At 39.1% G+C, this 23,127-nt stretch overlaps 2 protein-coding genes across 8 annotated transcripts; one reads left to right on the forward strand and one right to left on the reverse strand.

Moving 5' to 3' along the window:
- Positions 1-1,517: 1,517 nt before the first annotated feature.
- Positions 1,518-12,509, reverse strand: ftcd (formimidoyltransferase cyclodeaminase). Of its 3 annotated transcripts, none has more exons than XM_088438660.1 (15): positions 12,399-12,509; positions 9,080-9,199; positions 8,154-8,337; positions 7,432-7,560; positions 7,233-7,321; positions 6,120-6,299; positions 5,892-6,029; positions 4,713-4,844; positions 4,571-4,632; positions 3,464-3,590; positions 3,232-3,393; positions 3,112-3,155; positions 2,906-3,044; positions 2,732-2,827; positions 1,518-1,703 (listed from the first exon to the last, which is right to left on the reverse strand). In XM_088438660.1, the coding sequence occupies exons 2-15, from the start codon at positions 9,134-9,136 to the stop codon at positions 1,620-1,622; spliced, it is 1,623 nt and encodes a 540-aa protein (XP_088294786.1). In that variant the 5' UTR covers positions 9,137-9,199; positions 12,399-12,509; the 3' UTR covers positions 1,518-1,619. The 3 variants fall into 3 exon arrangements, with proteins under 3 accessions (XP_088294786.1, XP_088294795.1, XP_088294804.1); XM_088438669.1 differs by having other exon boundaries at positions 9,080-9,189; positions 12,399-12,494; XM_088438678.1 differs by lacking the exon at positions 12,399-12,509 and adding an exon at positions 8,784-8,972.
- On the forward strand, positions 11,817-23,100 carry LOC148427421 (sentrin-specific protease 7-like). Of its 5 annotated transcripts, none has more exons than XM_088438611.1 (21): positions 11,817-12,037; positions 12,340-12,424; positions 12,514-12,557; positions 12,645-12,794; positions 13,689-13,759; positions 13,850-13,989; positions 14,121-14,274; positions 14,353-14,543; positions 15,419-15,452; positions 15,525-15,725; positions 16,644-16,867; positions 16,949-17,010; positions 17,764-17,880; positions 17,952-18,071; positions 18,146-18,238; positions 18,319-18,386; positions 18,814-18,854; positions 18,952-18,995; positions 19,549-19,617; positions 20,088-20,238; positions 21,951-23,100. In XM_088438611.1, the coding sequence occupies exons 2-21, from the start codon at positions 12,347-12,349 to the stop codon at positions 22,080-22,082; spliced, it is 2,184 nt and encodes a 727-aa protein (XP_088294737.1). In that variant the 5' UTR covers positions 11,817-12,037; positions 12,340-12,346; the 3' UTR covers positions 22,083-23,100. The 5 variants fall into 5 exon arrangements, with proteins under 5 accessions (XP_088294737.1, XP_088294746.1, XP_088294755.1 ...); XM_088438620.1 differs by having other exon boundaries at positions 11,817-12,033; XM_088438629.1 differs by having other exon boundaries at positions 11,817-11,991.
- Positions 23,101-23,127: the final 27 nt, after the last annotated feature.

Raw genomic sequence — 23,127 nt, forward strand, 5'->3', positions numbered from 1 at the left:
TCAAGATGACTAGCAATTAGCTATGAATTAGCGATTAGGGTTAAAACTAGTGATGAGAACATTGGCTTCCGTACATTAGCATGCTAGCTTAGGCAGGTCCTTCAATAGCAGGGCAACATCTAGTACATAATTCACTTGGAACTCTTGTTATGAGGTAGTTTCACTTTGGGGCGGATTTGATAGGAGGAACGGTTTTTACTGTGTGCTCTCTTGACACGTCTTTTGCTTTGTTGGCAACTCCATTTTATTTCAACATCATTAAAATGTCTTTTTTGGCTTTTTCATTCACTTCACCTCTGACTCCCATTATGGATCACTACAGCGGTATCTCATTTGTTATTTTTTTCAGACCACTCTGTAACCTACATAAAGCATGTAAAAAGTTAACATTTTTAGTAGTTGTACTGCACAAAGAAAACAAAAATACAAGAAAAAATTATTTTAGTTTTAAGAGCCATTTGAGTAAAAAAAAAAAAGACAAATTCTTAATTTAAGCAAATTGCAAATTAAATCCAAGCAAATATTCCTCAACATAGGTCAAACCTAAAATAATATTTTTTTATAGGACTCCCATTTACATAACACTTTTCTAATTTGGGTACTCAAAACAGTTTACACTGACTATTTATTCATCTACTGATAACACAACATCAGGAGCAATTGGGTGTTCAGAGTCTTGCTTAAGGACACATCAACAGTCACATTGGTGTTGGGATCAAACCCATGATCCCTCAGTTGTCAGGTAACCACTCTACCACCTAGCCATGCCAGCAGTATAAATCAGCAAAAAAAAAAAAATCTTCTTAATAAAGCCTTCAAAATGTAGCTTAAGCATTTTCTTTCTTGTTTGAGCCTAGATTTAAGTAAGTTGTCCTACGTACATTAAAATGCAAGCAATATTTTCTAATTACTTTAAAATTACACCCGTGTAAAATTGTAATTTTAAAACAACCCCAAAAATATTTCTAATGATTTTAATAATTAAAATTAATGACTGAAATTAATGACTATAATGCGGTAGCTTTAAATTGAACATGATTCTGATACATAATTGAACTTAAATTCCAGAAGTGTCTTGCTGGAAATGTTTAAAACAATGCTTATGAATAAATGTTCCTATGATAAGATTTTATTTTTGCTATCATTTCCTAAATTTAAGAAAAATGGCCTTGGGAATAGAAAATTTGAAATGATCTTTTAATCTTAATCTTTGAAGTTAGATGAAAGCAAGATCTTATTTATTGTATATACTGTTGGACACAACAGCGATTCTTCTGAAGTATATATGAAATGGCAAGGTCATTAAAATTGTTAATAACAAACACGATACAATAACGGCGAACTGCTTATGGACCATTTAGAATGTTTTCCGCTTCTTTTAAATGCCTGACTTCCATTTCTCCGAAATTACTTTTGCCTCTAATGGATCAGGTGGTGCCATTAGCAATTCCCGTGGCCTTGAAAACTCCTGACAAACAGACGCTTGTAGGAAATAATGGCTCTTAGGCAAACTGTCCTCAAGCAAAGACTTTTTAATGACTTGTGGTCAAAAATTCAGCCGTCATTTACCGTCTTATGCTTTTATTGAATTTATCTCCATGAGGAGCACGCCACCAGTCTCAGGTCCGCTCGTCGGCAGCTTCAAGGATGCTGGTGGCGCAACTTTTTGCCTCTTGTAACAATGCAGACACTCTTGACTGAATCTGCAAGACAGGACGGGAGGTCATGAGATTCCGAATCTTAATAGATAATTCATACATAAATTTGTAAAATGGCGCAAAGGTACTGGTGATTTGCAGAAAAGTGATTGGGTACAACTCAACTAAAATGTCAACACGTTTGTTTGTTCGGTGATGCACCAAGATCAGCAGCTCTTTGAACGGGTCTGATCGGTTGGATAGAAGCAGCAAATATTTTGCGTTTTATACAAAAATCAGTTTAATCAAATCAATTTACCGATTGATTAACAATGTCATTTTTTGGACCATCATATTAACACAATAGATGAGAAAAATGCAAAACAACTTCCAGTTGTTAGGAATAGCTTGAAGTTCAAAGAACTTATAAATGTCCTACCCCTCATTCTCCAAATAAATGACAAAGTGTGTTAAATACACAGTACAGTACATCAGCGATGACTTGGATTACTAAAAAAAGAATTGTTCACATGACTCATGTTGCATGTACATCTTGTTCATACAGCATGCCGAATATGGAAAAAGAAAAAAATTGACTGCTACATTAGGGCGAAATCACAACTAAAAAGTGAGAAACCTCAATTGTTACTTTTCATGATTTTTTTTTTTTAATAGATGCGAGAAGTGATATTTATGAAGCTTTTTAAAGTTGATTTCTTCATCAGAGCTGCTAATAAATTTTAGCATCAAGGGTTACACCCAGAAATGCGTGTACATGGACTCTTTCAATTTGAATGTTATCAAGCATAATATCATTGATCCTCCTTGTGTGTGTACCAGGCCTTTCCTGTTGAAATAAAAATGATGACTGGCATCATGTTTCTTTATTATGTTGCCAACTAAACTCCCCTAACAGCTTTTTGACATTTAGTGCTTCTTTCCCTGTTTATTTTTTTAATAGTTGTGCCTACAAATGATGAATTGGATTTTTTTTTTTACTCAAAGTGTCAACATAAACAGACTAAAGGAATTATGGGACACCGTCGTAAAAAAATAATCGGAGGCTCATTCAAATGGCATTTGGAAACCTGTACCTGCATCTTGTAACTGTCATCAGTGATATCCCGAAGGTTAATGTTGACATTGTAGTAAGCCCCGAAAACTGCTGTCTCCAACGCTTTCACTGCAACCTGGAAGCCACACAGACAATGGCTTCTCAAACATTTCATAATAACATAAGCCGGATTCCTCCACTGACTATTCCCCACCTGAACATCTGATTTGCAGCTGATGTTCCCGTATAAGACAAGTTCCTTAAGTGATGGCCAGAGGGTGCTGACCCGTTCAGCCAGAGCCAACGGGACACCCACTGCTTGCTTCAGGCCTTCCTGCAAGGCCACCTCCCGCCTGCCAGGACACCAAATGAAATGTTTCATGCTGCTGTATGACAAGTTGCTCTCCAAAGTCTCTGTACCTTTTTATTTCCTCCTGAGAATTTTTGGGCATCTTCAGCGCAGCCTAGAGTCAAAACAGAGTTCATACGAAGCACTAACCCAACGATGCTGCGAGGGATCAATAGAAAAAAGAATGAGACCATATAGCCGTTGAAGGCGGACGAGTCACTGTCCACCATGTCCAACAAGTCATTCATGGCGTGATGGAATGGAGGAATCAGCCTCCTCATCACACTGTCCACAGCCTCGAACTGCCTCTTGCCATATGTCATCTGGCCCACCATGGCGCCCAGTGCCGCTCCCTGCAGCGCAAAAAAACTCTCACACCGATGACAAGTTTTAGCAAGAACTTACTGGCATACGCGAGCTTACCAGAGCAGCCAAGGCAGCGGAGACCGAGCCTCCGCCGGGCGCAGCCGTCCGAGCGCCAACGCTGCGGACAAACTGCCGCAGGGAAAGCGACGCCAGGCGGCCGTCGTCCTGCGTACTCACCATGTACCTGTCCGGGGAGGGAAGTAATGTGCAGGTTAAAAACTGGAATGCTACAATCTTGCTGAAAATGATATGTAGAGCGACTCGGTGGAGCAGTGGTTTAGTTCCGGTACGCTGCGAGTGTGAATGTGACTATATACCAGTTGAGTTCCTTTTTAATTGGTTCATTATATGAATCACTATCACAAGCTACTGGACTAAAATAAATTAATTAATTAAATAATTAAGCTTATGTTAACTACTTGAGACTGCAAGCAACCATAAAATCATCATATTCTGGCTCTAAAAATAAAAATCTATCTTAGCTGAAAACACATACAGGTATTTTTTTTTTTTTAATTACTAGCTCAGCATGTTTTGTTCATCTTTTCATGAGTAACATGGGAACATGCATTTTTTTATAGCATGAGAGCCTTCCATCTTTGTACAGCAGTATGCAGGTTCAGATAATTGGGCAATGAAATTGTGTTCACTGTTCAGTTATTTGTTTCATTGTGCCATGTATTGTGGACATTTCACAGTAAATTATTATTTTTTTTTGCTTTCAGATTTTGTGCAACATGCCAAACTATTTGAGGGACTTTCTTTGTTGGGGGGGGGGGGACACAGCCTATACATATACGTTTTTCTTCTCTTCTTTCCTTAAAGGGACAATGTGTAACATTTACAGTTTTTCATTGTAAAGGAATAAATTAAGTGATTATACATTTCAAAAGCTTGCAAAGAAATGTGTTCTTAAAGACCAACGCTATGTTTTAAATATAATTGTTCTAGTTTTCATTAAATGCCATTACATGGGGGGTGGCCATCCTCTGGAGGCTGCCTTGTCTGTTACAGCTACAGACAACAGTAAATGCAACACCTCCTGCTGTTCGTAATGAAAAACTAAATCTAAGTCATACACATTGTCTTTTTAGGTAGTTTTTTTCCCAAGTGTCTCGTAATCTCATACACATCAGAAGTTAGTCTTTAAACGTTGAAACTCACTCGATAATTCGCTCCTTGGCTTTGAATGAACCCAGCGAGTCGAGACCCAGTTTGCTGATCACCTGACCACAAACGCAAGGCCTTACAAAATTAAAATACCGAGGAGCCATGCGGCAGCGTCCTGAGGTGAAGCTTTCCTCACCAGCCGCACTTTGTGCTCCTCTTCCACAATGAAGAGCTCTTCCCTGGCAATGTAAAAGTCTGCCGCATCCAAAAGAGCTTTCAGAGGGATCAAACCGACGATCTGAGAGCCGACGATGGGCAGCTTCAGATCCTGAGGGTGGATGAGAATTGTCAGTAGAGGGCCCTGGGGCGCCGTCAGAGACATTATTTAGGATTAGGTCTCACACTCAAAGGCTCTCCTCTCACACAAGAGTCAAACTCATGTGTTTAAGCGAGTTTAAGCTCTCATACAAGCTACTCAAATGTCTCACAAGAACGTGTCGAAAGCTCACTATTATTAGTGTGAAAGGCTGTCCGATTGTCAAAATTCTCACACCCTTCTCAAATGCTCTCATACAAACTAGTCAAATGTTCTCTCAAGCACTGGCCAAATGATCTCACGCATATTAGTCAAATGCACTTACATAGTCAGACATTCTCACAGACTTGTTAACACAAACTTGTCAAATTTTCTCACACAACCTGTTCAAACTCTCTCACAAGCACTAATCAAAATCTCTAAATCATCTATTCAGATGTTCTCAGAAACATTGTTCAAATATGTGTCAAATGCTCTCACACACCCAGTCACACACACGTGAAAGACACACAATTGTCAAACACGCTCCCGTGCCATAGTCGAACACTCTCCGAAACACTAGTGAAATGGTCTCACACACTGGTCAAACATTCGTGCTTTGAAGATTTCACAGGCAACGGTCAGTCTCTCACACACACACACACATGCCCACACACAGGCGCGTACACATACAAATCCTGTTCTCACAAGGACTAGCCAAATGCTCTTAGATGCTCCCGTCAAAGGCTCTCGCGTATTTGTAAAACTCACATGCCTTAGTCAAACACGCTATTTTTTTCCAGATTCAGATAAGCTGTAAGCTGCATGCACCTTCTAAAAAGTAAAATTAACATTTGCTGAAAGTTGCTTTAAATGGCTTTTTTCTGTTGAAGTTAAAAATGATTCCTTTTTAGATATACAATTTTCATAGATAATGATCTCATTTATAGTCACAGCAGTGATTTGGGGGGGGGGGGGGGGGGGGGGTCGTGGAATAGTTTCTCTTTCTTCGAGGTGCTTAGTAAAAACTCATTGAGAAGCAATTGTCTGGAGGTTGGGTGTGCAGCTGAAACCTCTGACCTCAGCATCCTTGCAGATCTCCTCATAGACACAGTGGAGAGGCGTTTGCTCAAAGTCCAGGATGTTGGTGGACACCTGAGCAATATTGGCCTCGTCCAAGTACCAGCCGATGGCTTGAACCTTTCTCAGCAACCCTGGCTGGGATGTAGCCACACACGTTTGGTCGCTGAGAGCTCATGAAAAAATGACATTTGAAGTGTTTGACATTCCAAATCAAATATTCCCAACCTGGTCTTTTCCTCGGCCCTGCTCCCTTATGTCCAGTGCAATGCGATGCGCCTGCTCCTTGGTGCCAATCACGTTTACATTGTAGGCAATGAGGAATTTGCGAGCGCCTGTCACCGTGGCGCCCCATGATGGGACAAAGGTGGCGGGTCCGAAGTCTGGAGCCCACTCTTTCTGTTTCAGCTGAGCAGCAGAAGCATGCAAACAGTTATTTTAAGGACAGGGATGTTCATTTGACAAGCGATGGAAAATGTTACTACAAATGGTGACTCTAAAAGTGTGAATCCAAGATATTTGACATATGTATATATTAGTGATATATTAGTTTTTTACACCCTTTATTGAGGCACATATACATTTTACATTATAGAATTATTCTCGACTTAACATATAAGTGGTAGCAAAATCCTCCATTTTAAGGATCATAAAATATCAACACCATGCAACTAAGAGAGAAATAAGCTTCCCCTTTTCACAAACAGTCAAATTTTGTCAATTTTACGCCTCCCGCTTCAAAAATTTGCAAAACCAGTGGCTCCCACACCAGACTGTGCACCTTTTTGCTAACGTTAACATTTTTCTACAAGTAATTTGCTAAAAAAAAATTCTTGTCCCATCATTACATTTTAAACACATCATTTCTAAAATGCTGTTAACTGAAAATGACAGAGTTAGACTTAGGTATCAGCCAGTTCAATTTGTAATTGACAAAGTCATTATAGACAAAACATTGACTTTTTACTGCGGAAACTTTGATACCCCTTTCAAATTTGGCAAAATGGGAACTTTCTTTCTCTTTCATCTTGCAACTACAAAAATGAAAATGAACCCATGGTGCAGAAAAACCTCTATTGAGTAGTTTAATCATTCAAACCACCTTCGCAATCTAATAAGCGAATATGTTTCAACCGATATGGATTTTCTGGGCCAATGCCAATTAGCTAGTATAATAATCTAATTACCAGCGCTTGTACAACCTGACATGATATGACAAGCATTCACAATGATGATGATTTCAAGTGCTGGATGATGTCTGATGAAAGTGGATGTAAACCATTGTTCCACATCACTCATAATGTTGGCTGTGGAAGGCGTCCCCTTGTTTCAAGGTCTTACCTTTTCTGCTAAAGCTTCGTACTCGCCAGCTCTCACAGACGGGAGACTCCTTCGTGACTCGCTTCGTGCTGCTTCGCCGTAAAGGAACACTATGGAAAGCAAACTTGTTCATTTATAGATTATTATGATTTTTTTTTTGTATTTGATTATTTTTTGTATTAATTTGTTGAGTTGTTTTTAAAACAATTCAATATCCCACCTGGTACATGCAGCATATCTGCCAGTTTCTGTCCAAAGACGTAGGCACAGCGGACGCAGTCCTCCATACTAACATTCTGGACAGGAATGAAAGGACAGACGTCCAGTGCTCCCATACGAGGGTGCTCACCTGTGTACGCACAATGTGATCCATGTGCTCATTTTGGAACAATGTTACTTTGTGGTGGTTCTCAAACCTTATTTTTCACATGCCCCATGTAAAATAATATTTTAGCCAAGTTTCCCTAACCAGCACAAAGCATTTTTGATACATTCATTAGCTTCTACTACTTTTATTTAGATGCATATTGAATTTGTGATAGCTGAATTAAGAAGCAAAATCCAGCTGTTTGTATCCATTTCAGGGGGCAACTTTTGCCACTTGCAGTCAACTGAAACTCACATCACAGATGCTCAGGCCACAAGTAATGACAAATCACTACGTAGCCTGCAAACGTCACATGACCAAACTCAGAAAACAGGTCATCTGTGATGTCACTTTCAGTTGACAGCAAGTGGCAAAATTTTCCCTCTGAAATGGATACAAACAGCTGGAATTTGCTTGTTAATTCAAATAACACAAATTCAATATGCATCTAAATAAAACAAGTAGGAGCCCATCAAACGTATTGTACAGAAAATTTGGAGTTGAATTCCCTAAAGGTACTACATAAAGTTGCAATTTGTATTTATGTACAAAGAGATGATATTACGTGGGCTTACCTGAGTGGTTACTCATGTCAATGAGGCTGAATGCCTGTCGGGCAGCATTCAGCGCTCCTTCCACCACAGCTCCGGGAGAGCCCACAAACGTGTATACGGTCCTGTTGGTGGAAACGCCGGGGTCGACATCCAGCAGGGTACATCCGGGTGTGTTGCTGATTGCCGCCGAGATGGCGCCAATAACCTGAAAGTTGAACACAGTGACAAAATCCATCCACTATCTATACCAGGGGTTCTCAAACCGAACCAAACTGTAATCATCAGACCGTCTGTCGGTCGTTTTATTTTACCCACACTTCCATTATGAGTTTGTCACCAAAAGACGTGAGCATTTGACACATTTTTGCTGGTTTGATGTTTAAATCTATCACTGAAGTAGATTGATGTTCAAGTTAGGTGAATATATATATATATATATATATATATATATATATATATATATATATTTTTTTTTTTTTTTTTTTTAAAACACAAACTATTTCACTGACCCTCTGCAGTCAGACCACGAACCCCAGACAATGACGATCTGATGGGGGTCACGTGCTGCCAAGTCAAACTAATTCAGCAGAATTTTTTTGGTGTCTTACAATAACACTTTAACTATGTTTACAATTTAATACCGCTAAGTACCTGCAGCTAAAATTGAAGCGTCGGAGAGCCTCTGTCAGTGAATCACACAATTCCAGTTATTTCCAAACTCTTTGTGTGACATCTAAGGGTCAATCACCTGCAGTTGACTTTTTTTTTTCCTGATTGCTGCATCGCTTAGTGACGGGTGGGACGAACACACTTGAAATACGAATTTCTTAAGATCACCAGCTATAAGAGAACGAAATTGGTAAAAGTGAGGTCCACCTGCGTGGACAGAATGAATGAAACAACCAAGTGGTCATCAGGCAATTACACAACAACTACAATGAACTGACCTCTTGATTTTTGCCTTCTGAAAAGTTGGGGACACATTCAACCAGCTCAGCTGCCATAATGTCTTCACGCTGATCTCCGTCAAGAACTGACCCGATACCGTCTTTCGCTCCTAAAACACACTTGAACACAAATACACACACACACCGACGCACACAGCTAAATCATTAACAGTGGGTCGTCACAGATTTTGTGTACAAAGCAAAAATCTGTGAAGCAAGGCAGTAGATGCACTGCAACCAAACAGTGTTAAATGTTTAATGGTTTGGTAGAAAGGCTGGTCAAGGTTCAATCAGCGCCACGCAATAAATTAACTCCTGTTTGATAAACATCGCTTCATGTCAAGTCAACGATTGAAAAGATCGAATTCTAAGAGACGTGAACCCAGAAGCAAAGATCACAACGGTATACTCTCATGTTTATTCCTGAGTAACTGGAAAGTTCAGAAAGGAACATTGTTTTGGGGAGGTCAAAAGTCATGTTATCCTCTTTGGTTGAACATAAACCAGAACTCTTTGAAATAGAAGATATCTTTTTAAACTCTGGGTGTTATCTATTAAATCTGATTATACCTTGATTGCGTGAATGTGTGTGAAGGACCAGTAACGTTTACCTTTACCGAACATGAGTTTAACATTGTAATCAACATACACGATACGAGCCTTCTGCCCATGTTACGTTCGCGATAGGAAAACATGGATGTACGTTTACATTTGTCCTTGTCAGAGCACATTGAGAAATGTGTAACTACATACACATATTCACAATTATGGACATTTTAGAGACTGCAATAAAGCTAACGTATGGTTTAGCATGTGGGAGGAAGATGGAATAACCAGAGCGAAAGCCCATACATGCATTGGCAAAACAAACAATACACAGCAAGGCTGGAGTCCAAATTCGTGAATAAGCCTTGTATTGCAACTTTTGGGCTTTACATTGCATTCCACAACAGTCTCACTGGCAGTTATGGCTTAAAATGTGTCACGCATGTGCGGCATGGTGAGAGGGATTAGGCTCAAACAAAGATGATTTAATCAAAAACTGAGTCAGGATGAGCAGTAACGAAAATAACACAAAGTACAACCAAAACACTCGAAATGGAAACAAACTCATGAAAGACAACAGGGAACGTTGCGGCTAGTCAAGGATGATGAAGGACTTGGGCGGATCGAGTGACAGCACGACAGAGCGGAAAAGTCAACGACCTGACAGAATGCTAGACAAAAACTGGGGCTTAAATTCGCGCAAAAATCATTAGAAGCCGGGCAACACCTGGGAGGAAACGAGAGGCAGAGAAAACGGATTGGCTGAGACACGCGGATGACAGGTGGAACTAATAACACTAAAACAGACAGACGTGAGGGAAACTTAACAGAAAACAAAAATAGAAATAAACAGAAACCCTACAAACATGAACACACAACAGAAAAAAATGACAGAACGTGACAAAAGGGAAGTCAACTCAAAATGTTTCATTTAACAATATTTTGTTAGACGCTAATCTAGTCTAAGCACAGTACTGTATAATGATTAATATTTTGATCGCGGAATCTGAATTAAGCAGTAAAATGCACCCATATTTTATCCATCTCAGGGCGTGACCATTTTGACACTGTTGAATGAAAATGAAATTATAGTTTCTCAGGGCTCAGGTAGCGCAATCATGATTCAGCTTGCATATGTCACATGACTACATTCGCACACACGCACACAAACAAACAGATGAGCTGTGATTGGTTGTTATCTGAGCCTTGGGGAACTGTGATTGCCATTTTCAGTCAACAATAAGGGACAAATTGTACGCGGGGGTACGCCGTCCACCCACTTCTACCGACGCCACGTTCAATTTTTATTTCGGTTCGAGTTATGCTTAATAACGTTGGCCTGTGATTATTTTGGAGTAGTAAAACATTACATTTAACGTTAGTTCAACTGGTGCTGTAGCCTATGATTGATATTCTGTATGTATATATAGAACATCCCAGAATAGCGTACACCCACTGAAAAAATCCTAACTACACCACTGCAATAGATTGATATTGATGCATATTCGGCAGGGGTAATATCAAATTAATATTGTGGGTGTTTCTGGAGTAGACCAAATATGGTAGGGAAAACATTTGGTTTGACTTCCCCTTTCTTTTTAGGTTTACCTGATTGTTGGTTGTTATCAATAAAAGCACTAATTTTCTTTATCAGAATTTGAACACTAGAGATTTCCTTTCTCTAATCCTGAGAAAAATTATTTTGTTTTCACGATTTATATACTTCTACTGCCTTTTCTCGCAGGTCCATTGACAGTTTTTTTTGTTTCTCCATGACCCAGTTGCCATAGTAAAATTCGCGCAGCCCTGGATGAAACGTGCAGGGGCTTAGAAATTAATTATGTTCATACTTTTTCAACATCTTTTGTCACAACGGAGTAGCGCTTCAAAAACGGACATTAACACGAACGTTTTTCTTTACAGTGTGTGTGTGTGTGTGTGTGTGTGTGTGTGTGTATATATATATATATATATATATATATATATATTAGCAAACATTTTTAGTGTTGATCTTACAAGCTTTTAATTCAACGATTTTATCACATATAATAATACTTGAAGTAAATAATAATTGAACCGAACGCAAGAAAATTTGTCATAGGTGTACAATGGATGGATCAACTGGACAAGTTAATTATGTCGATAGTGCCCCCATCCCCCGGAAGTGACGCAACGATGCCAGTTTCAGCCGTGACTACAGCCGCTGCTGTTCAATGAGCTAGCTCTTACTGTATAATGTTTGGGACATTAGTTACAACTTTCATCAGCTGTAATGACCAAAGTGAACTGTTTTCGGACCGTCGAACGCAAACAACCGTGCAGGGCGAGCTAGCTAACGGCTAGCTCCGGCCGGCTACTCAGCACTGGTACAGCGAGATAGTTTGGTGTTTACCAGCTAGCAACACGCAGTGGGTTGGTCGTATTAAAATTCAACGCAAAATTTGTCTAGTTCTTTCAACACGCTTATGGAAAAATGGGATTTTTTTAAAGATTCCAACAAATACTGAACCATTTAAACTGGGTTTACTATGTTTCTCCTATTACACACAGATTAGTCACTTCTCGGAGTATATTTTGCCCATTAATTTGAGACCGATAGATTTTTTTGACTGTACGTAAAAAAATTGCATACAGTACAGTATAAAATAGTGACAAAGGGAAGCATGTGCATAAAATGTGTTGTTTTTCAAAAATCACAATGACGTTTTCTTTAGGTTCTACATGAAGACATTGACTGAAGCCTCTGATTCCACACACCAGCATTTGCACTCACCACAGGGTTCCGCTCAAAACTTCAAGGTGAATTTTTATATTTATGCTTTGAATGCATTCTTCGTCTGTATTGGGCATGGGAGCTTGCTTGTTTATTTGTGTGTGTGTTCGATCAGAAATCTGGGCGTGGGTGGAGTCATAGCAGCCACCGTCATCAGAGGTCAGGAAAGCGACTTCTGCAAAATAAAAGAGACATTCGTCGAGCGTGTTTTTTTTGTGACCGCGCACCTGGTGATTTGCATTTTAGGGACGTTGTCAAAAAGTTGCTAGGACTAGAAAGCTCGCCCTCGAGAACATCAACGTCAACTCACACGGAAAGAGGGGGCGGTAACAGCCAAACACAGCCGTCAGTGGAAGGGCCTCGTCATCGGGGACCCTCAGTTACGCCGACAGACGGGTGAGTTAACATGTGGAGGTTAATCAGTGGGACAACTGTGTGCTTGCAATTATCAAAACGTAACTATTTGCATTTTCTTGTGTGTTTTGTGGAGACAATCCTGAGCCATTTGCTTAACAGTCACTAAATTCTGCTTTTTGTGCTCTTTCAAAAATTCAACAAGATGGCACAAAATCTCTGGCTAATGCAAAAGCAGTAATGCATGTGCCAAGGCTATATACATAACAAATATATCCATAACAATATAACAACATAACAATATAGCTATATACATCAAAAATACATTCAGTATAAAAAGAGGAAAATAGAGACATATTCTCCTGTCCACAATGCTCTTCTGAAAAAATATTATTTTCCCTTTGCACTATTTGATTTTTTTTTTTTTTTTGGGGGGGGGGTAATGGTGTCGAATGACACCATTAGAAACATGATCTTGAAAATTTGCAAAACCACTCGGAATTACGGCCCCTGTAAGTTTATACATACTTTTGTTTCTTTTTAACTAAAACTTGTTAGCCAATTAAAGAAGCAGTCTAATTTTTAGAACGTGTCTTTGTTTTAGTATTACTTGCATTAGTTAATTGCAGAGACCTTTGGAAATGCATACCACATCTACTCATTCAGAACAACAAAAAATGTATAGTATGTGCATTAAATATGAGGTAAGAAGACAGCCACTCTTTACTAAAAATATAATAAGAACTAACTTTGTCTTGAGAAGTTCACTTATTTTACTGGTATACATCATTTTAAACATCCCAATATGCCCATAGAAGTTCACTTATTTTACTGATTACATCATTTTAAACATCCTGATAAGAAAACATCTTTTAAGTGGGATGAGTGAATCAGATTTGTGTTCACCAAGCTAATACTGTTCATTTTGTCCACCAGATGGTGCCCAGTGCTTACCTCAGAGCGATCTCTCCAGCCGGCTGCCTCGGTGTGTTGTCCTCCTCACAAACGCAAGTACAGTCTACATAAGCATGCTTGTTTCTTTGCGTTGTACCAATTTGAAGCTTGCATAGCTTAAATTGCTAATGTTGTCTCCACAGGTTTGCTTTCAAGCATTAAATGTGTGACTGTAGAGGTATATGACAAGCTGAGTGAGTTGAGTGGATACCTGCATGATGGGAGGTTGAGTTCCTCTTTGCTGGAATACAAAATACCACAAGAGACTGATACTATGTATGAGGTGATGAAAAAAGGTCATGTAATTATCTGCTGTGGTTGAGTCAATCAAGAAACTTCCCCAAATTATCCTTTGCCCTCTTGTCAGTCTACTTCAGCGATAAATAAAGCATCATCTTCTTGAATATTCAACAGGATGGCCAACAAGGCCATAGGATGGCCAGCAAGGCAAATGAGGAACCGGGGGAAAAAGAGAGAAATATTTGGATGGCCTTCAGAAAGAAGAAACAAATCAGCCGAGCAGCTTGTCTTCATTCGCGTAGCAGGAAAAAGCCCCAGTCGGAACTCAGTGAGTTGCCAACAAACCATGCCACCAACTTCCTTGTTGCAACCATCTTGTGTCTCAATGTTTTTTTTTTTCTTGCAGTTGTTTTGTCCAGTGAGGATGATGAGCTGGATGAAAGTGATGAGAGGGAACTGTTTGGCCAAACTCCTATTCGGAATCAATTACCTCAGCAGACCCCAGGAGGAGACCTTCATATGCCGTGCTTCTTCGAGCTGGAGTTTTTGTGCCTCCACTTCGGCTTGATGCGTTTTGATGCTAGCGGGAAGATGATGGTAAGATGTGGAGTTGTCACTTCATAGTGTGCAGCCAAGTGACAGTAACTAGGGGACAATTAAGCCTCAAAAACCATTTGTGATTTTTTTTTTTTTTTTAACTCTTCTAGAATGTGCTTTTGGTTTAAAAATAAAGGCCAGTCCAATGGAAATGAATTACATTTCCATTTTTACATTACACCTTGCTTATTCTAATTGCTTTTAATGTTTAGCTGAGTCTCTTGTGTTGAATGTGTGTACTTTATGCTGTTTGATGTTCTTCCTTATGTAAACTGATCTTGAAAAGCGCTTATCAAAAAAACGTATTATTATTATTTCCACTGCACTGTTAAGACAAAAGTACCACCTGGAGGAGCAAAAAAAAAAAACAAAAATTCACAATTAGTTTATGAGGCTTCATTTTCTCATCACTAAGTGACAGGTGACATGTCAGCAATACTGGAGACATTTATTGGTTGCAGTGGCGTTTGTTGACGTTTTCTTCAGTAGATCTGGGATTGTGATACTAATTTAAATATATATAGTTATTGTGGCTGTCAAGTAATCGAAAATGTTTTGATTAATTGCAAAATTAATCATAAGTAATCTTGTTTTCAACAACTGTTATCCACAAAGCTTCCAACAGTTACTTGAGTAAAATCTTGCAATCAATGTAAAATCAGTACACAGCATTTGAACTAGCTTGACTTAACCAAAGGGTATCCCATCCTTTCCTCCTCTTTATCACTAATCTGACTATTCATCGTGCTTATTCTAAAAAGAAAAAAGTTAGTGATGAGTCGCAATTTTTTTCTTGTTTTTCTCTGATGTTAAACAAGTGTAACCAGTTGATAATGAGTAAGGTTTTAATGCGAGTTTGGTGTCTTTGTTTCCAGATTACATCAAATGAAATCGTTCTACCCCTTAAAGGTACCAAACATTTTCTCTGAATTGTGTACTTGTGTTGGAGTGTCTGATTGTGTCAGTGCCTCTGTCCCGTAGGAGAGAATGAAGGCCAGGTCACTGTGGTTGCATCGCAAGTACAAGGCTACGGTTTATGGGATGGCAGTTTCGCTCTGGGTGGGAGTCTGCTTGATGATGTGATAGGGCCCCCTCCATCGCTGCTTTTCCTGTGGGTGACGGACGCTCAGGCCAACATGCTGCACAGAGAGATGAGCTTCATGCAAAACACCAGTGCCCGAGGTAAAATCAGGAGTAGTTTTCACTTTATTTGAATTTACACTGCCTACCATGTTGGTATGATAGTTGAAGTGCTTATTTTATATTTGGTCTTCTGTCAAATTCTTTAAGAAGGAAAGTACCATATTTCTTCGAGTACAAGTCAACCTCGCTTATAAGTACAGTTTTTTTAACTGTAATTTGGGTGAATTTTACAAAAACGCGAATATAAGTCTACCCCTGACATTAGTGGTAACATAGATCATAGCTGTCCAATTAAAACGTATGGTGTGTGTGTGTTTATTAAAGTGGTAAAATTACTGTACTTTAAAGTAAAGGCATTTCTACATTGCATATCAAGTAATATACTGTTGCAGTTGGGGGGACAAGACAAGACTGCAAGGCATTCTACATATGCATGTAGACGCAAATGCTTAACATGATGGTGCAACAATAAAATTATTTGAAGTTTCAGTGCTTTATTTTTTTACACAGCTGAATACTACCGGTAATTTATCTAAGTCATTACTATCTGACAGACGCGCCAATCAGCTCCTCACATTTCAATGTATGGATATAACTCGCAGACATACTGTTCTTCCTCGTTGTCAATTGTTCAAACATACTCGTTGCTTTTCCATGGCTCGTCATCTTCGGAAGACCCGTCCAATTTGTTTGAAATGGAGGTCTCCAGAAATGCTATGCTGACGCTTTTTTTACCCAAGGGACAACTATGGCAAGATCAGAGTGGGATGTTATGGTACATTCATAACTTATGTAAAATAGTAGAGTGTGTAGAGTTGAGCTATGGTTGCCAAGAGCCTCACAACTCAAGGAGAGCTATCTTCTGTGTCCTGTGAAATAGCAAAAAGGTGTTTTTATGCACCAAAAATGTATCTGTATAGAGTAATGATAGTGACATGTTTGTTTATGGGGCCACAGGGCCACCATGCTCCATTCTTCTCATGGTGATGACTGAGCAGCTTCCCGAGATCCAGGCTGCACTGCTGGCATCTATGTTGGAGATGCCGGAATTCAAGAATGGCTGCTCCTCCTCAGCAGGGGGGCTGACCTCCCCCCTGAACCGGACTGACGGACTCCTGCTTATCTGCAACTGCCCCACCCCACTGGATGAACACCTCCTTAGTCTGCTGGGTCAGTCACCGGTAAGACCAACATCTTGTCGAGTTTCCTCGTAGGTGGCATTCCGCCTATCATGTGTGATTTGTGTTTGCGTTGTCTACTAGGCTATGTCCAATCCACTGAGAAGAAACAGAAATCAAGCATCTGCTCTGCGGCTGGCAAGCAGGTCAAAGGACTATCTATTAATTACCAGTGTCTGGTGTAATTTGAAATATCTATAACTCATAACTTATTGCTGGGATCACTTAGAGTGTAGAGGGTCACTAACCTCTAACCCTTACTCAATGTGAGCCCAGGAAAATTGGATCTTTGATGTCTATCGTCGTCAATGTTAGTGAATTAGTTAATATGAATAGTTGTATACCGTACTATACCAAAACAATTAACCTTATCAGATTTAACAAGGCGATGTGAGTAAAATATCAATCTCTCATGTGTAATATCTATTTGTTGTTTACCTGTTTTTTTATCACTAAATGTAATACCAAGTAAACAACAACAATCAATGTCGGAACACACTTTAATGCAAAGTAAAATATTATTCAATTTCATTACTCAATTGAATAATCAATAGAATACTTTCAAATTCATCCAGGGGGACAATTTCAGCAGCAGGCCATATCGTCCTGAGACCCAGCCTATTCACTGTGGTGGACATTTGTTTTTGGTCAATTATCTATTGATACGTTTGAGCTATCCTACGAAGTCCTAGTGTGATCACTTGAGTACATCATGGCCTCTCCATTGATGTCTCATGTTTTTGGGTGGGATATTGTTAACTTTGGTGTTTTCCTAAGACAAAATGGACACAGGATAAAAATGTATAGGATGGATTTTGGGAGGATGTGTTTGACACCTTTGATTTTTCAACCACCTTGTGAAGCATTTTTCACACCATATGATCTGATTTATTGGATAGGTTGATCCAGTATCCGCCGGCACCCTCTAAAGGCCGGATCACAGTGACAACGGAAGACTTGGCCTGTCTTGAAAGTGCTCAGTACCTTAATGATGTCATCATTGATTTTTATCTCAAGTGAGTCAATGTTAAATGTCAGTCAAAGGAAAGAAATATTCTCGGCTACACTCACTGTTGTCTTCACCCAGATTCCTCTTTGTGGAGGGTGGAGGTCGCGCTGTGGCCGAGCGGAGTCACATCTACAGCAGCTTCTTCTTTAAACATCTAAGCCGAGGGCAAATCCCCAGCGAGGATGCTGATGTCATCCCGTAAGAAAGACCTCTGTCAAAGAAATGAAAATGTTATGATAAAAAAGTGTAGCATGTTGTGATTTTGTTCTCAGAGATGCGCACCTGCGGCACCAGCGGGTGAAGACATGGACTCGCCATATTGACATTTTCACTAAAGACTTCCTCTTTGTGCCCATCAATGAGGAGTACGAGAAGTTTTCAAGAAGTCCCTGAAATGTGTATCCCAGCCTGTTCTTTTCCTGTTGACACCGGGTATTTTCTGTAGATCTCACTGGTACCTGGCAGTGATTTGTTTCCCAGCTCAGGATGGCCGCCGTTATAAGCAGCATACAGGTATTTACATTTCTGAGCTGTGTTTCACTTGCGGTAGGGCTGCACGATTATGTCCAAAATAATAATCATGATTATTTTGGTCATTATTCCAATCACGATATGTATTAGGAGTCAGGTGAGAAATTCAATGCCAATTCACACAGGTAAATAATATATTAGGCTGAGAAAAGCTGAGGCTTTTGTCATGCAAACGTAGGAAACATTGCCTCTTGTTGGTAGGATGATAAAGTGCTTGATTTGACCTGTAATTAAAAAAAAAAAAAAGCTTGACTTTTTAAATGTTAATATTGCTGACAATCAGCTTAATTTATAATGGCAGCCAATATCCTGATCGCAATTAAAATTTGATTAATTTTGCAGTTCTAACCTGCGACATTTTAACATGTGTTTTAACATGTGTTTTAACACATGTCTTATGTGTGTCTAGGCGGGTATAAGCTGCTCACTATGAGATCAGAACAGTACCCGGTAAATATTATTATTAGTACATATTAATCATGACACATACCTGCATTTTGCTGCTCAATTAGCATATCAGTAAAGATTGAAATGGGGTGTTTTTCAGGCCTGTACAGAACAAGGCTGTGTGAGGGAGCTCTTGATGACGCAGTGAGTGCCCTGCCGAGTTGGTGAATAGTAGGGCCCGACCCATCAAATCACCCTCCAAACATCAGCTGAAACAAATGGCCAATAATTTAAAATTAAAAATTTTCGATCTTCATATACTGTAACCATTTAAAGCAGTTTTATACGAGTATCACCGGTATCATTACACTCAAATCTATATTATAACATTGTATCCTTAAATATATCTCATGATATTTTTCAAGACGTCATTCTGCAGACCTGTCAGTCAAAAAGCAACTATTGATTTTTACAAAAAATGCAGGTGAGCAATGCAGAATGAAGTTGTGCAGAGAAGTAATTTCGGGGGAGCACCTGGCCACCCCTCGAATAGTGAAACTCTGCATATAATTGACATCTACTGAGATGCATTTGGAGAAAAGATGCCATTTTGGTCACGATAATTTTTTCAATTAATCTGATTAAAAAGTCATTGGTATTTTTCTGCCAAAAAACGGTGTCGAAAATTTGTAGCTGTCGGGCCCTAGCTTCATATGACATTGTTTGTTTTCTTATAGTGTTTCTTTTTTGTCTGAAGGCCGTGCATCCTTGTAATGGACTCTTTGAGAGCGAAGGAGCATGACAACGTTTGCAAGCTTCTACGAGAGTGAGTGTGTATAAGATATACTGAGCTCTCGTAAAGTACTCAGAGTGCTTCACTTTTGCTACAATTTATGTTACAGCCTCAATTCCAAGCATTATGAGTCAACTTGTACCTTGATTTTTCAACCACCTTGTGAAGCTGTTTTTTTTTTCAACATTACATTCAATGCTATTTTCAGGCCCTCCTTTAACTTAATATTTCAAAAAGAAAAATCACTTGAATGTCTTCACCCTGTAAAGATGTACAAATAGGATTTTGGCATTAAATTAATTAATTTAGGAATTGTCTACATAATCTTGATGTAGTCATTTATAAAAAAAAGTAATTCTAGAAGAAGCAAAAGTGGAAAAAGTGAAGCACTCGCAGCTTGTTTCATATTCACTCAGTTCAGTGAAAGAAGAACAACACATGGAAACCGCTTGTTAGTGGGCACTTTCCAGTGGCCATCTGAGTGTTAGCGATGGTGTGTGCAGCTACCTGCAGGTGGAGTGGGAAGAACGTAGGGGCCTACATCGCGCCTTCACCTCCGACAGCATGCACAGCTATAGCTGTAGTGTCCCTCAGCAGGACAACAGCAGTGACTGCGGCTTGTACCTTCTGCAATATGTGGAGAGCTTCTTTCAGGTGATACATGTGACCACACATTAAATAATTCATTATGTTTCAATCTGTACTATATATTTGGCAAGATCTACATATAAATAATTATATTAAAAATGTCTTGAAATACAAACACACTCATGTACTCAGGTACAAAAGCAAACTGAAATGTATGTCAACAGTGATCAGTATCCATTTGGATGGTATGGCACAATGAAAAATAAACACGATAGTTTCTCTTATTAACCAAAAAATTTACAAGCCTTGCTGAAATGTATCGATGCAGCTGATGGCTGACGTATCGAGCAGTGATTTCTACTTAAGGCGCCCTTTTATGAATGTTCTTCTATCAGCAAGCAAATGACATGCATGGCAGGCAGTGTGTGTATTTTTGATTGAAATGGTTGTATTTTATTGTATCTTATATTTACTCCTTTTAATTTTATTCCAAATAGGGAAAGAAACTCAGTATTTATTCATAGCGGCTACTATTAATTACTTGATGTTTTTCTGTCATATTGCCCAAGCTCTAGTTTCCTACTTAGAGGTGACAGCTGAACCTGTATTTTGTTGCACTTCAATTAAAATTTCAACAAAGGGTATTAAAACACAGGGCTTTGTTATTTTGACACTATACCTCTGTGACTTAATGACAAAGGAATCCTCAATTCATAGAGAGATGTTTATGTTTTGTTTTGGACTTCATCCTCTATGACAAAGTAATTATACTGCCTTTTGTCAGAAATAAAAGTGTTTTCTTCAAAACTCATTGGTTTGATTGAAATGTTAGCAAAAGTACCAGTAGTAATCGGTCCCTTGGTACTCATGAGTTGAATCTTCGACTGGTATCAGTCAGAAAAAAAAAATCATTGCAGTCATTCTTGTTAATTTAGTGCCCGCACTGAGTAGAGAGAAAAAAAAAGAATCCTATTGAATTAGAAATGGACGAGTATGGATACCGAGTATCGGTATTGGGTCGATACATGGCCTTTTTTTTAAGGTATACTCACATTGTCAGCCAATACTATCATCAGCCACTCTCCTGGTTAGAAATGACAAATTAGAATAATAGAAAATTGCCAGTCATGAAATTTTAAAGCTAAATGTGATATTGAAATGCAAACGTCTCTCTGTTTTGGGGGAATTTTTGTGCATCAAAAAACACAAGTGTATTGGTTTTTGTGACGACTCAAGAGTTGAGTACTTGTATTGGTATTATGCTGAAAAAGTGAACATATTGTTTTAAGTGCATAGCAATGGCTTAATTTTTGTCCTAATAAAACACTGACAATGATGGAAGCAGAATAAAAATGCTAAATTTGCATATGCAAATTGAAAACACACACACATATATATATATATATATATATATATATATATATATATATATATATATATATATATATATATATATATGCTAGGGTCAAGACACAAATTAATCAATTCTTCTTCACAAGGCCTTTGATAAGACGATAACGAATCTCAATCAGTTGACGGTTCCATTTATGCTCCCTAGTTGGCAATCCCTGTGGGTTCTGTCCGTGGTTCCACCTTACGTCACAATCAATCATAGTACAAAGCAAATAGCAATATATCTATGTTGAAAATAGTGTAAAAGTAAAGGTCCTTTTAAAGTCCTGCTGCTAAAACCTAAACTGTTAGAGCCAGCACTTCGTTTTTTTTTCTAAGATAACAGAGACTTGTGTCCCATTTAATTGATGTTTTCCTCTCCCTAGAATCCCGTGGTGCACTTTGAGCCCCCTCTGGTTTTGAATCGCTGGTTTCCGCGGCAAGAGGTGCGACAGAAACGTGAGAAAATTCAGCACTTGATTAGGAGGCTTCACAAGACTCAGACTGAAATGATTTGATGATTATTCTGTTTTTCGTTGCAAGAGTTATCTGTATTTTGTTCACAGAGATTCAATGAAATTCTATTGAATTTGTTGTAGCCTTTCACAAATGTCACGTTATGTTCTATGACGTTGGATTATTTTCTGTTTGTGGAAAAGCAGTGTGTTCTTTGCATGTCAGATGAGGGGAAAGGTCAGGTACAAGAGCGAGCCTGCAGACGATCAATCAGCTTACAACTTGTTAGCAGGATCAAGCAGCAGTAGGTCATTTTTTTTCCTTCTTTTTTATAAAGCCTGACAACTTTTTTTTTCTCATTTCAAAAAGGCTGCTTTGGTAAAAACGATCATTTTTTTCTTGTGTTGCTCTGCTGTTCAATCTTTGCACACAAATCTTTGTATCTCGGTTGTTTCGGCCTTGTTGTGCTGCTGTTCAAGACGTCCGATGTCTTTTTTTTTCCCCCCCTCTTAGTCTGCCCCTCTTCGGTCCTTTTCCTAACTTGATCCTGCGTGGTACTCACGCTGCCGTAGCCTTGGCTAATCTGCCCAATGGGCAGGGAAGATTAACGGATTTGTATCCCAGACTCCAAAAATAATCTTTGTCCTTAAGATACTGATCCTGATCGGCTGCGTCCATTCGACTTTAAAGTAAAACTGGCGTCCTGGGGGGTGGGGGTGATGAGTATTTTGCGCCGTGATCTTTAGACAAGCGTACTGCAGGACTTGAGTTTGTCCCCTTGTGTCTATTAAGCTGATTATCCAATAAAAGACGTCCGCTCTTGTTGACGTAGGGGGTGGCGGAGGTGTTTGGGGAAGCTGGAATCACGTTTATGCTCTCTTGCTGAGTGTAACGTGACTCTAATTTGATGGGCAGGGGGTAATGGGAAACCTGAATGACTATCACTATTTCCAGCGTTTATTCATTTCTGTTGAACACTACAAAACCATAATTGCAGAGATATTCTTCATTTAGACTGAATGCTAACATGTTCTTGATTGCCATGAACTTCAGTAAATATTGTTTATTATTGTATGTACATATTGTCTATTGTGTTTATCCACCTGA

Source organism: Hippichthys cyanospilos, chromosome 2, assembly GCF_059441005.1.
Source record: "Hippichthys cyanospilos isolate Australia breed blue-spotted pipefish chromosome 2, RoL_Hcya_1.0, whole genome shotgun sequence".
Lineage (NCBI taxonomy): Eukaryota > Metazoa > Chordata > Actinopteri > Syngnathiformes > Syngnathidae > Hippichthys > Hippichthys cyanospilos.